This window comes from Calypte anna, chromosome 8 (assembly GCF_003957555.1).
Source record: "Calypte anna isolate BGI_N300 chromosome 8, bCalAnn1_v1.p, whole genome shotgun sequence".
Taxonomy (NCBI): domain Eukaryota; kingdom Metazoa; phylum Chordata; class Aves; order Apodiformes; family Trochilidae; genus Calypte; species Calypte anna.
The window spans coordinates 12021577-12035254 of record NC_044254.1 but is presented as its reverse complement, the minus strand read 5'-3'; the positions used below and the strand labels follow the sequence as shown (position 1 = coordinate 12035254).

Genomic DNA, 13678 nt, shown 5'->3' with positions numbered 1-13678 from the left:
GTAGCCTGGGAAGCAGAAAGGTAATCACAGGAGAGGTTATGCAGTCTGTGACCAGTTAAGCATCCTCTTAATAGCAGTAGTGATGAAGTTAACAGAGTGGATGGTAGATTACAATATCAGCAGGGAGGATGGTAAAAATACTCTGTACTCTCCACTTCTTCTGTATGGCATCTCATTCCATCAGCAAAAACATCAACTCAAAGCTGCATGAATTTTGTATTTGACTGATACTCTGAATTTGAAACTTCTTTCATATTTTAATGACTTCAGATTCTTTCTCTAAAACAAGTGTATTTGACTGACTTGTGAATTTGGCATTATTAACTAGACAGAAACACTGATCAGTTACCAAAAAGTTTTAAATATTTGGGCTCATGGAAAGGACTTGGTACTCCACAAGTAACAAAAACTATGAGGATAGCCAAGGTTATTGCCAGTTGATGAGTCCCTGCTGGTAAAAAGAGAACAGGTCCTCAGGAGGATATTAAGTCAGCAAAATTAAGTGTTAAGTATCAAGAGAAAGAAAACAAACATAAATAATCTGCTTTTTTTTAAATTAAGAATTGAACTTTGCAATAAGCTTTCATTAAAAAAACCATCACACAAACAAACAAAAAACCACAGAAATACAAAATAAAACAAAACAAAAATCAACCCCCCCCCCAAAAAAAATCATCTTATTCTTCAGTTACATTCTTTCAAATCCAATGACACAAGCCACCAGAATTCCATTGAATGTATTTTGTAACAATGGATTAATCTAATTTAGGTATATAATGCAGTTAACAAGCTCTATTGATTTCTTTCCTAGGTGTTCATGTGTTTGGTCTTTGTTCTACTGCTCTTGTTACTGATATTATACAGCTATCAACAGGATATCAGGCACCATATTTCCTGACTGTGTGCAAGCCTAACTACACATCTTTAAATGTATCCTGCTCAGAGAATTCGTATGTTGTGGAAGATATTTGCTCAGGAGCTGATCTCAATATTATCAATGCTGGAAGGTTGGTTCTATCCTTCATTGTGTTCATTTTCAAGTATTTATTTTATTTTTTATCTTCTGTGCCAGTTTCATGGTTTTTTTCTTATCTGAATGATTTTTGTCTACTTTTTTGTAACAGAGGTGAGAATGTGAATATATTTTAGTGATGTTGAATTTTCTTTCAATATCTTTATATAGAAATTGGGTCAATAGTGGGGTTTGTCCGATTCCAAAGCACAGTTGTTAGTATCTAGTTATTTTCCTTCCTTCAAATGAGACAACTTCTTATACCATTATTAATATGTATAGTCTCTACTGCTTTTCCCAGTGGGAAAAGTTATCCCAGTGGGATAAGTTACTCATTACTCATTACAGGCAGAGGAGGAAGTCACCCAAGTACTTTATCTAAGACCTCTGTAAAAATACATAACTCCTCTGGAATTTTTGTTTTAGTTTGTGAGGCTTGGTTTTAGGATTCTGTGGAGGACTTTGTTTTCCCTTTCTCCAGTTGATTAAATTTTTTATACAGGATTGACAAATTATTAGGGGAAAAACCACAGCAGTGCAAATCTCTGCGTTCCCAAACACATGGCTTTTTCTTTCAGGGTATTTTTCACTTGTGGTTTATCTTCCTTGATCATTTAGTCTTCAACCTCCGTACTTAGATGGTCAGGAAAGAAATTAATACTGTTTGTAATAGCAGCTTTGGGACATGTATACAGTCAAGATAAAAAAAAAACTATGTATCATTTTAAACAAGCTTAATGTGACAAAATAGTGATAATTCAGCTACTGATGACAGGTCAAAGATTTAAACAGGGAAATTGAAGGTATACGTCAGTAAGTTGTACTGTTCCAATACATCTGCTACTTGTTAGTGCAAGGCTCCATTCGTATGAAGTGTCCTTCAGTCATGTACTATTGGAGTTGTGGTATAACTTCTCCAGCCCAGGAGGTTAATTTGACTTCAATAATTTCAGCTTCTAAGGGACCTATTCTTTTGAGATTGCTAATGACCTTCAGTTTTTATTTGTACTTCCCAGAAACTTTGGCTCCAGAAATCTGCCTCTAGCCTCCCCTCTGAAAATTATAGAGAGGAACACATAATTGTCCAGCTGCTTGTATTAAATAATTTTCTGCAATATCCCCAAATATCCAGAGGTGTCTTTGTCCATCTTTTCCTCTATTTATCTTCAAAGAGCCTTTTCAGTCGTTCCTGTGCAGATGTCCAGTGAGCTCTCTATGCTCTATAATTTCTGATGTTCTAACTCAGTTTGACTCTCTCTCAGTGTGACTCTAATCATTGTTCTCCTTCTACTCATCCTCATTCATGAGCATTTAGTGTGATGCACTGTCATCTGAGCTTAGGACATGTTTTCTTTGAGTTCTTTGTTCTCCTTTTCAATACAAAAAAGGCTACCTAATTTCACCCTGAATTATTTTAATTTTTTTATTGAAATATAACAAATACAGAAATAAAAACAGTGTCACCACTGAAGAGTACACCGAGTGCATTTTGTCTGTAATAAGCTGTGCTGGCACTGAAAGCACACGAACAGAAAACAGAATAAAGAAAAAGCTGACTGTAGCGTAGTTCCATACCTTATATATTATAACAATGTTATTAAATTGAGGTTAAGTTCTGAATGTTACTAAAGTTCATAGAATCGAGTCTATATATCAGCTCCACAGAGGCTGTAAGTAGATTTATGCTTCAAATAAAAGCTGCACAGCGTAAAGGAGTAGATTAGCCGTTATAAAAATTTACTTTTTTTGCATGTCTTTATCCTCCTGTCCTCAATCCTGAACTTGTTCCCCAAGGATACATTTGTGAAAGGTGTGCTCAGGGGTGGTGGAGGGGAATGAAAAAAGAAGGATGTAGGTCTGTCTTCAGAAATGAAAAAGGAATCATGCTGATTTCAAGTTGGCCAAAGTTATGAACCTGCTGGAGCCATGGGCTCAAATTCAGGTCAGCAATGTGACATTCACACTGAACTACATGAACACATTTAGTTGCCAACAAATTATTTAGAACAGATAGCAAAGTGCATAGGAAAGAAACTTAGAAAGTAGACTTTGCTATTTTGCAGAAAATTGTCTTTGTCTAAAGGTAAATGACTATGTTCAATTTTAAACTACTTAACACAGGTGCTGCCACAGCAATGGCTATGCATGGATCCCAGTTACGGTGTCAAGACCTATCTGTGAAGTAATTATTCTAGTATTCATTCCAAGCTGAGTTTTCTCAGTCAAAGGTGGCTGCTGTGGCTCCAAGAGGGACATGCTCTTCTTCACCAAGACAGCCAGCACATTACATTTCATGTCCATGCCATTTTAAGGAGGTAAATGTACAGATATAAATAGCTGTGCATCTTCACCACATCTTAGAGAGTTCAGAGATCAGACATTTTTTAGGCCTTCTACAAGCTATGAAAAAAATGTCTGCCATAGCACAGTTGTTACTCAATCCACTCCCAGCTAAATCCACTCCCTCTACTCTATAAAGTCTCTCCATGTTCCCATCACTTTTGTTGGTTTTTTTTTTAGAGGACTGAAATGGTTCTATGAGAAGAACAAAGGTAAAATATTAGAAGGCCTTACATAAGGGTTCCGTCTAGCTGCTGTTTCTACAAAACCTCCTTTTCTTGGTCAGAGAAGCAGAAGCTAAGCTGTCACTTTTAATTTTCATATCTGTAGTTTCTGACTCAAGACTCAAGTTCACATCATTTGAGTCTCTAGGTTTTCAATGGGAGCAGGAGGCCCTGAGCAATTTCAAGAATAGATCTGATCACAATTTGCATATATTTTAATTTACCCTCTTGGTTTGGATTTCAGGATGGGGCCCTGTAACTCTTAAAATGCCCTCTGGTTTTTTGTGCTCCATTCAGTCCTTCCATAACATGCTGAAATACAAAAAATAAACATGAAGACATGGCAAATAAAGATGTAGTTTGCCTCTCTCTGAGAAGAATATCACCCTGTCATCCCTCCATCATCAGAGCAAGAAGATGATTGATTCAGTTGCTGAAGTTAAAGTTGCTGATTATTAAAGTGTGTGAATCCTTACTTTGAAAAGAGTTGAAGTCAGTGAAAGTAATCAAGAGATCAAGGTTTGTGCATTAAATAAGTTGTATAATTAGGTATTTACTGAAAAGTTATAATGGAAATTTCTTTACAGAAATAAATGTATAGATACTTATCTCAGTCAATCATTTGGTCTTTAGCTTGTTCCCACTGTTCTCCTAGTAAACTCACTTTTCAACATACACAAAAAGAATTTCATGATAAATATTTACTTCAAAACAATGGTATTTCATTAACATTGGTGCTATCTCCAGATTGTAGAAAATAAATTTAGAAATTAAATATTACTGATCAATCATATATTGCTTAGGAAGCATAAGCTGAAAAAGACTGTACTATCCCGGGGTTTTATTCAAGTGAATACTAGCACAGTGTATTTGAATTGAGAAGCATAATTTGAGTGTCCTTCCTTGGCAGAAAGTCATTCCCGTCTCAACACGCCACCCTGGCAGCCTTTGCAGCAGTGTACATTTCGGTGAGTAACCAGCTCTGTTCATTCTCATTTACGTGAGACAGGTGTCAAAAAGTCATTTCCTGTATATTGTAAAGTGATGTGTTTCCTGGACATCCTTAATAGATATAAGTTTTTATCTTCCCAGTCTGAAAGCAAACTAGAACTATCAGCAACTAAAATAAAACCAACTTTGTTAAGAATACAGAAAGGGTCTGACTGCTGTACAACCTTTGCTAAGAAGTGACAAAAAGTGTAATGTTGTGTAAGTAGATTTGATGCCTCATAATATTCACATCTAAATTGAAGCACTATCCATCTCACAGGGTGATATTTTAAGTTACCTTTCAAATTAACCTTTATGTGTTCTGACTTTATTGCTGTTCTTACTTGACTTGTTGATTTTAAACTTGAGGCATTAAGGAACAAACATTTATGTGATGTAGTTTCATTTGACCTCCATAGAACTTCAGCATGGATGAACTGGCACAATCACTCCCAGAGGCCTCCAAGGTGCTGCTGCAAAGCAAAGGAATAAAAACCATCAGCAATTAGTAGGGAGTTGCAGGATATGTTGCAGCAATCACAGCATATTTTCCATATTTCTTCAGTATGGCTACAATGTTTATATGAGTGACCACTTGAAGTTTGAAAACAAAAAAGCCATTGCATTCCTCCTGCAGTTAAAATCATAGGAAAACAAGAATAATAACCAGTTAATCAAATCAGATAATGGAACTGTGCATGTACTGGGAGCTTCCCAGTGTTTATTCTGCCCAGGGAAAGCCCAAAATCTGGAATACTGGTGAACCACCTCCACTTAATTTTTGTGACATCCCTGACATCATGGCCCCCTGTTGAGAAATGGCTTTCTAAGGCATCTGGTTTTGTTAGAACAGGTTATTACATTCATCTGGCATGACATCTGGCTTTTGTGTTTCAGAAGCACAGACATCTTAGTCACATTTACAGAACATTTAGGCTCTAATTGTGAACAGTATTTAGGCATAAAATCGATGTCCTAATTTATGTCATTAAGCAACACTGCCTAGATTTTTTAAAGTGAGAAACTTTTAACAGGGCTGTAAAATAAAATTAAACTGAGAATTTGCAATATTGCTGTGTAATAGTGGTTGATGTGTGGAAGAAATATTGAATAAGAGAATATGAATATCCTATATGAATATGAAAAGTTAAGTTTCTTTAACTGCTTCTTCATGTCCTTCTTTTTTTCAAGATGTACTTCAATTCTACATTAACAGACTCCTCTAAACTTCTGAAACCACTCTTGGTCTTTGCTTTTATCATCTGTGGAATTATATGTGGCCTGACTCGTATCACCCAGTATAAGAATCATCCAGTTGATGTTTACTGTGGCTTTCTCATAGGAGGAGGAATTGCTCTTTATTTGGTAAATATAATGTTACATAGTTAAATTTAAACAACTAAAACTGATAAGGCTGTAAAAGCAATACTGGTAATTTTTATTAAGATGTTTCATCGTCGTCACATGCCATAATTAAAAATAGAGTTTAAATATGCTGAAGATGATGATGTTAGGGGTAACCACTTTACAAATAAAGAGTATTTCAGTTTCAAGTAGCACAACAGTGCATAAAGTGATATATAATCATCTGGCATTGTATACAGAAATGGTTCTAACATTACATGCTTCATTAAATACTTTAATAATATACTCATCTTTTCCACTCCAAACTTGGAAGGATAACACACAAAAAATACTTGATTAATTAGTATTTGTTGCCAGCCTGAGCTTGTATTGCTAATTTTAGCTTTGTGATTTAAAAAAAATGGTTGAATTACTATGCAGTAACTCAGCTGAGTATATTCCTGGACCTGCAAGAAATCAGACAGTATTACATCCTTGTGATTCTTGGGGGAAATTGAACTGGGGAAATTGGGTGCCCAAGCCAAGTTATTCCTACACCTTTTGTGTAATATTCTTTCTCAGTGGAGTCTTTTTAAAAAAAACAGCATTTTACAGTGAGTCTGCTGAATGAGAAAATGTATAACTAGATTTTATTACAGGTCTGTGCAGCTTGGAAAACAAGTGATTTAAGGTTGATAAATTGCTCTATCATGTAGATATTGTATTACACGGTTAGTATGCAGTAAAAAGGGCAGAATCACAGAGCAAAGAACAACTCAAGCTGTAACAAGACGCAGTAAATCAGAGGAGACAGTAAAATACAGACAGTATTTACAGACAGTAGCTGTAAAATAGCTTTTCCTAGAAGACTGCAAACATTTATTTTGCTATTTTGACAACAATACATTCTTTCTTCAGCTGTATCTGTTGCTTTATAAAATGAAGAAAACTGAAGGAGGCTAAACCTTTTCCTCAGCTACTTACTGCCATGAACTATGGGCCCTAGTCTTCCTACTGAAACTCCCTTCATATGAATCTAGGTGTACCTGAGGATGAAATTTGGAGTAAGGCTGGTGAGGAAAGGAAAGTGAGGAAAGCCTGTCAGTTAAGCTGGACTAATTCTCTCACTCAATATTAAAGGCAGAGATTATAATTACGAACCTTAACATTTCTTTTTTTTCCTTCATAACTGATTGTTGATGCTTCTGTTCAAATATTAGGGTCTGTATGCTGTGGGGAACTTCCTACCAAGTGATGAGAATGTGTTTCACCAAAATTTTCACAGAGAACCTCTAAGGTCTTTGACAGATCTCAGTCAAGATGCCAACAGAATCCTGCCAGGTAAAAACAGTAGCAGTGGTGATGGCATTGTCTCTCACCGTACAGAAAGTATCCTGAACAGAAACCACAGAGACTCAGGGTCTCTGACCAATATCAAGAGAGCAAATGCTGATGTAGAAATAATAACACCACGAAGCCCTATGGGAAAGGAAAACATGGTTACTTTCAGCAACACTCTTCCAAGAGTCAATACACCATCCTTAGAAGATCCAGCAAGACGAAATGCAACAATACATGCATCAATGGATTCTGCCCGTTCCAAGCAGCTGCTTTCCCAGTGGAAGAACAAGAATGAAAGTCGGAAGTTGTCACTGCAGGTAATAGAGACTGATTCTGGGCAGTCACCACCGAGGGCTATTGAAATGAGGTCAAGCTCTGAACCCTCCAGAGTGGGTGTAAATGGTGATCATCATGCCCCAGCTAGCCAATACCTGAAAATTCAACCTGGCAGTGTACCAGGTTGTAACAACTCAGGTCTTTCTGGTGGGCCAAGGGTCTCTATTCAGTCACGTCCTGGCTCATCACAGCTGGTGCATATTCCTGAAGAGACTCAGGAGAATGTGAACACATCGCCTAAAAGTAGTTCAGCTAGAGCTAAATGGTTGAAAGCTGCTGAGAAGAGTGTTGCATGTAGAAGCAATAGCCAGCCACGAATCATGCAAGTAATAGCCATGTCTAAGCAGCAAGGAGTTCTTCAGGGCAGTCCAAAGGGCTCAGATGGAAGCACAGTCACTTGTACAGGAGCCATCAGATATAAAACCTTGACAGACCATGAGCCAAGTAGCATTGTCAGAGTTGAGGCCCATCCAGAAAATAACAGACCTAAAATTCAGATGCCATCAGAAGGTGAAGGAAGTGGGTCATGGAAATGGAAAGGTCCTGAAAAAATCACCCTTCGTCAAACATATGAGCTAAATGATCTTAACAGAGACTCTGAGAGCTGTGACTCCTTAAAAGACACTTACGGATCGGGTGACAGGAAAAGGAGCAACATAGATAACAGTGATCATCACCATCATGGAATCACTACAATAAGAGTCACGCCAGTGGAGGGAAGTGAGATTGGTTCAGAGACTCTGTCCATTTCTTCCAGCCGGGACTCAACACTTCGAAGAAAAGGTAACATCATTTTAATCCCTGAGAGAGGGAGCAGTCCAGAGAACACCAGAAACATCTTCTATAAAGGCACATCCCCAACACGAGCATACAAGGAATGAGAGGAGACATATCAGCTGGACCATACCACCATGAAGTAAACACATCTTGACACAGGTTCTGCTCTTTGTTTTGAGCTGATGTTTACCTTTGATGTGCCAACTTATTGACCAGCAGCCCAACTGTTCTTGAACACTGCTGATGTGCATGAGCCTGTGGAAAGCACGTGGTGGGGGAAAAAGCACAATGCCAGAACCTAGCTAATGTGAAACATTTCCGTGCAACTTGTTTCTTCAGACTCAAAATGTTTATCTGAGGGTGATGATGTCAATCAAAACAATGGTCTTGAACACAAGACACTTTATTTCCTGAATGTGCCAACTTTTTATTTTATATTTGTGTCCAAAATCAACTGAATTTTTCACAGCAAAGGCTGTATCAGTGGTATATATTCAACCTTGCATAATTTGCACCAAATCTTTAATACAGGATGGTGCTGATGATAACCTTACATGTTTTGGAAAATTGCATACTTGTTAGACTCTACAAACACATGATGTATTGATGTGCAGTTACTTTAAAAGTAATATTGCTAATATTATGATGATGCTGGCTGCAGTCATTTAGCTTAGGAAATATTTACAGCTTTGTTATAGTGGATCTGTCACATTCAAAGATTGCAAAGTTTTTGTGTAGCTCTTTAAGCTGTCTACTGCAACAAAAATGTGTGGGTGACATTCCATTAGAATGGAATATCTGTTTTGAATGGTTTTGCTGCTACTGCTCAACTTCTGTTTAAGAACAGGTGCTACTAATGAAAAGGCTGCTTCTTAGTGGGCTAACTTGTAGAATTGTGTTAAATTATGTTTTTCAAGGGGTCTTTTAAAGTAGTACAAGTAATTCAGATTTTACATTTTTAAACATTTTACTCTGTCCTTCAGCAACCTTTCAATTTTTCTATTAGTTTTTAACCATATAATGCAGGACACCAATAACTGCAAGATGTGCAAATGTGAAAGGCAAGCCATGAGTTAACAGAAATAAATGGCCACTTTCCTGACCAGCTTTCAAGGACGTAGTAATTAATATCATAGCTCACACTTAGCAGCAGTCATTCACCTCACTTGCTTAGTATGCCACAAGAACAATCACAAGTTTTCACTTCAGTCACCATCATTTAGGGAATTTATGTTTCACTTCGAAGATGGAATGACTTGGTATTGCAGAATCACTGAATAAGTGTTGCATTGTGCCACTACCAATGTTCACCTCCCTTGAGACACCCTCCAGATCCTTCCTAAGTAATATACCTTTTCACACCACTGCCACTTAAGAATATGGAGGGTCTCTGCACCTGAGAGAACATGGATTATTTTTATAATTTGAGTTTCAAATATAACAAAATAAGTTGTCTGCTAGAACTCTCCATTGCCAGAAGTTTTTGAAGGGATAAGTTCTGAAGGGAATATGCATAGCATGCCCTGGGCGTGCTAGAAGAAATGCCTCATTGCATTTGGCTCTGACTTAAACCATGAAGGAAGAAGCCAGGGGCAATGCTTATCCAGTGCAGCTCCTCGTTTTCTCCTAGATTATTTCCACCTGAAGGAGAACTATCTGGCACACCTCCCAGCTCCACTGCTAGGAGGGGGGGGGAAACATTTAGCAATCCCCTCACTGAGGAAATAGGGCAGATTAAGTCTATTCTCTGGCTGCTTGTGAGGAGTGTTTTGCTGTAAGTCCTCTTCTGATTTAGGGTACCAGAGGACCAGATACATTTGACGTAGTCTGAACCTGTCTGTGGACCCTTCCCAACAGAACTCTGAGGAAAAGCCCACCCAGCCAAGTAGGAGGTAGAAGGAAGAATCATCCCAACTCAAGATGATAAATAGCTCAACACACACAGAGACCAAAAAAAGGAAAAAAACAAAACAAAAGAAAACAAAAAATCACTCAAAAAAACCCACAAAACCAAAACAAAATCCCAAACCCAAGCCCTGTCCTAAGTAATTTTGTAGGTGTAAGGACAGTGTTTGCTAATCTGTATAGAAAAGAAGGGAGTCAATGGAAAGCTTTATATACCTTCCCAGTTCTACAGGTGCTCCAGGCTTAGCTGAGTGCTGTCAGGCAACCTGATCAAGTAATGCTTCTCTGCCTTGCCCATCGCCCAATGTGTGGAACAGCTTAAGCTTTTCCTAACAGAAGACAAGCCCATGATACATTTGATGACTGGGAGGAAGTATTCTGCAGGTTACATGCAAGAATCTTAGTAGTAGGGTTGCAGCATATTGTGTGTGTTAAAAGCACAGTATGTTGAAGGCACACTTTAAGGTACATTAGCTGGGAAAAATAAACATAGATGCCAGGGAAAAAAAAGAACAATTTTGTAAAAATTTGTTCTCAGACTAATAAAGTCATACTTTTTTTTTTCTTTTTAAAATAATGAAACTTACATCCTTGGTATTTAAGTATTTACTATCAATTTTTGTACAAGGTTCCTAGGAATTACAAACACTTGGACTGTCAGGATCAAAACCTTTTGGATTTAGTTTAGTCTAGGTACCAGATAAAGCAGGTAGGATTAGCTTTAAATAAATGGGTAAGACAAAATCACTGTTGGCCCGTCAGTGCAGGGAAGTAAGATGCAATTGTTTGTTAGTTTGTAAGTGCAGGGGAAAAGAACACAAGTAGATGAACCTGGAAATAATGGAAAATTGAAATGGAGATTATGGCAATAAAGCAAAGATTAGAAAATGTTCCCTCTGGAAATTTAGCTGTTTTGGAAACAGCAGGATTCCTGGTGAGAGTGTTTGTTCTTTATTCCTTGGTTTTAGATATATATCAGCATATGTGTTGCTTTTATTACTCTAAAACTCGCTGCAGTATTTCAAGTGCAGTGTGATATTTTTCCTAAGGTTTCCTATTTCTTAACAAAATATTTTAAAGCTCTTGTGTAATCATTGAAATTGTGTTCTTTACATAAATATTGATATATTCTTTTTTACTCCAAGTGCCAAAGGCTACTGTTTTTAATAATGGCTTATCAAATTATATTACTTCAGAGAGTAGAAATATAATAATAATATATACATTGGAACTCAGACCTCTGCATGTATATTTGATAAGAAGCCTTTTGTAAAATTACTCTTTGTTTACATTCCACTGATACCTTAATTTAAAATTAATCAAATAAATTGGCAGGTGACATCTTCTTAGTGTTCTGATTTTCTTACTTGCTAACAGGCACGAATTTCTTTGTTAGGCTGTGCTTTACTGAGAAAAGAAAATATGAAAAAATAAAATATGTTTTTAGAATTCTCTATATAAAGTATTGTGTTTAATAAAATGTTATGCAATGTTTTAAAATGGAGAAAATTTGTAAATTGCTATAAATGTATTTTGTTAAATAAGTACAGATCAAAGCTACCGTGTGAGTTTATTGTGCTAACATCATGAAAATAAAGATTAAATTCCTCAGTCTGATGTTCAGTCATCTCTGTGGTGAAGCAAAATCTCATTCTCATTCAAATTATTTTTTCAATATTAGGTATCTCATGACAGGTAAAAGTGGTCATCAACAGTAAACTTCAAAACTTTGCATAGTTGTAAGAAGTTATGAGGAGCAGTGTTCAAACAAGCTTGTCTCTAACCAAAAAAATACAAAAAAAGGAAGTGAATTGGGAACTTCAGGCCATGTGAAGACATGTCTGCTAGATCATTCTGCAGGGCCAACTGCATTGCTGAACCCCTCATGTCTCTAAATCACTTCCCTAGTGTTGGATAAAGCTGATGGGCATGGTGAGGACCACCTTGGCTTTGTGAATGACAACAGGGCTGAAGTCAGGAGCAAACCTGAAAGGAAGAGCTCCATGTAGCAGGGGACCCGCCTCAGCTGGGGTGGTGGGGGCACTGGGCAGCTGGTGGCTCTGCTGCCTGAATCATAGAATCATAGAATTGGCTGGGTTGGAAGGGACCTCAGAGATCATCGAGTCCAGCCCTTGAACCACCGTTGCGGTTGCTAGACCATGGCACTGAGTGCCACATCCAGTCTTTTTTTAAATATCTCCAGGGACGGAGAATCCACCACTTCAGTGGGCAGCCCATTCCAATGCCGGATCACTCTTTCCATAAAGAAATTCTTTCTAATATCTAACCTAAACTTCCCCTGGCACAACTTAAGACCATGCCCTCTTGTCTTGTTGAAGGTCGTTTGGCAAAAGAGCCCAACCCCCACCTGGCTACAGCCTCCTTTCAGGTAGTTGTAGAGAGCGATGAGGTCTCCCCTGAGCTGCCTCTTCTTTAGGCTGAACAACCCCAGCTCTCTCAGCCTCTCCTCATAGGGTCTGCGCTTGAGTCCCTTCACCAGCCTGGTTGCCTCCTTTGGACCTGCTCCAGGACCTCAATATCCTTCCTGAACTGGGGCGCCCAGAACTGGACACAGTACTTGAGGTGTGGCCTCACCAGCACTGAGTACAGGGGCAGAATCACTTCCTTGGACCTGCTGGCGACGCTGTTCCGGATACAGGCCAGGATGCCATTGGCTTTCTTGGCCACCTGGGCACACTGCTGGCTCATGTTCAGCTTCCTGTCGATCCAGACTCCCAGGTCCCTTTCTGCCTGGCTGCTCTCCAGCCACTCTGTGCCCAGCCTGTAGCGCTGCATGGGGTTGTTGTGGCCAAAGTGCAGGACCCGGCACTTGGCCATCAGTATGGGCCATGCTCCCAGCCAAGGCATGCTGGAGCTGACTGCTGTCATCACAAACTGGGGTGCAAATGTGGGACACTAGGCAAGCCCTGTCCCACGACTTTCATGTGATTTAAGACGGGGGCCCTTGAACAGAAGAGAATCAGAAAACAGTCTGTTGTCCCTCAGAGAGAGGGTAGAATGCATACAGCTGTGATACTGTTCCTTCTGTGGGGAAGGAAGGAGCTCTCTGCCTGGGGCTGAGGCCGGAGAATGTCCTGGCCCCATGGCACGAGCAGCCAGACAGCAGAGTTATCTGCCACAGCAGGTGACTGTGAGAAGTATGAGAGCTGGAGACTAAGGTTATGGTGTCCCACCCTCCAGGACACATACTGGTAGCCCAGATGTGGCTCAGAGAGACCCTGGGAAGGAGTGCAAGAGAGTAAGGCAGATGCTGCTAGGGTATGACTACTGAGAACTGACATCTAATACATATCTGATGAGAATCTCCCCTGGGAATGGCCCTTCCCACAGATTATAAAGGGCTTAGACAATGAGTTAAAACATTTTAATGGTCATATTTTAAACATCT

At 38.7% G+C, this 13678-nt stretch overlaps 1 protein-coding gene across 3 annotated transcripts in view; it reads left to right on the top strand.

Moving 5' to 3' along the window:
- Window positions 1-11880, top strand: part of PLPPR4 (phospholipid phosphatase related 4) — a 31754-nt gene extending 19874 nt beyond the window's left edge. The window contains exons 4-7 of one of the 3 annotated variants that reach the window (XM_030455119.1): window positions 812-1007; window positions 4487-4544; window positions 5758-5931; window positions 7131-11880. In XM_030455119.1, the coding sequence (XP_030310979.1) occupies window positions 812-1007; window positions 4487-4544; window positions 5758-5931; window positions 7131-8468 (1766 nt within the window). In that variant the 3' untranslated portion in view covers window positions 8469-11880. The remainder of the gene's footprint in view (window positions 1-811; window positions 1008-4486; window positions 4545-5757; window positions 5932-7130) is intronic. The other 2 variants (XM_030455121.1, XM_030455120.1) reach the window with 2 other exon arrangements.
- Window positions 11881-13678: the final 1798 nt, after the last annotated feature.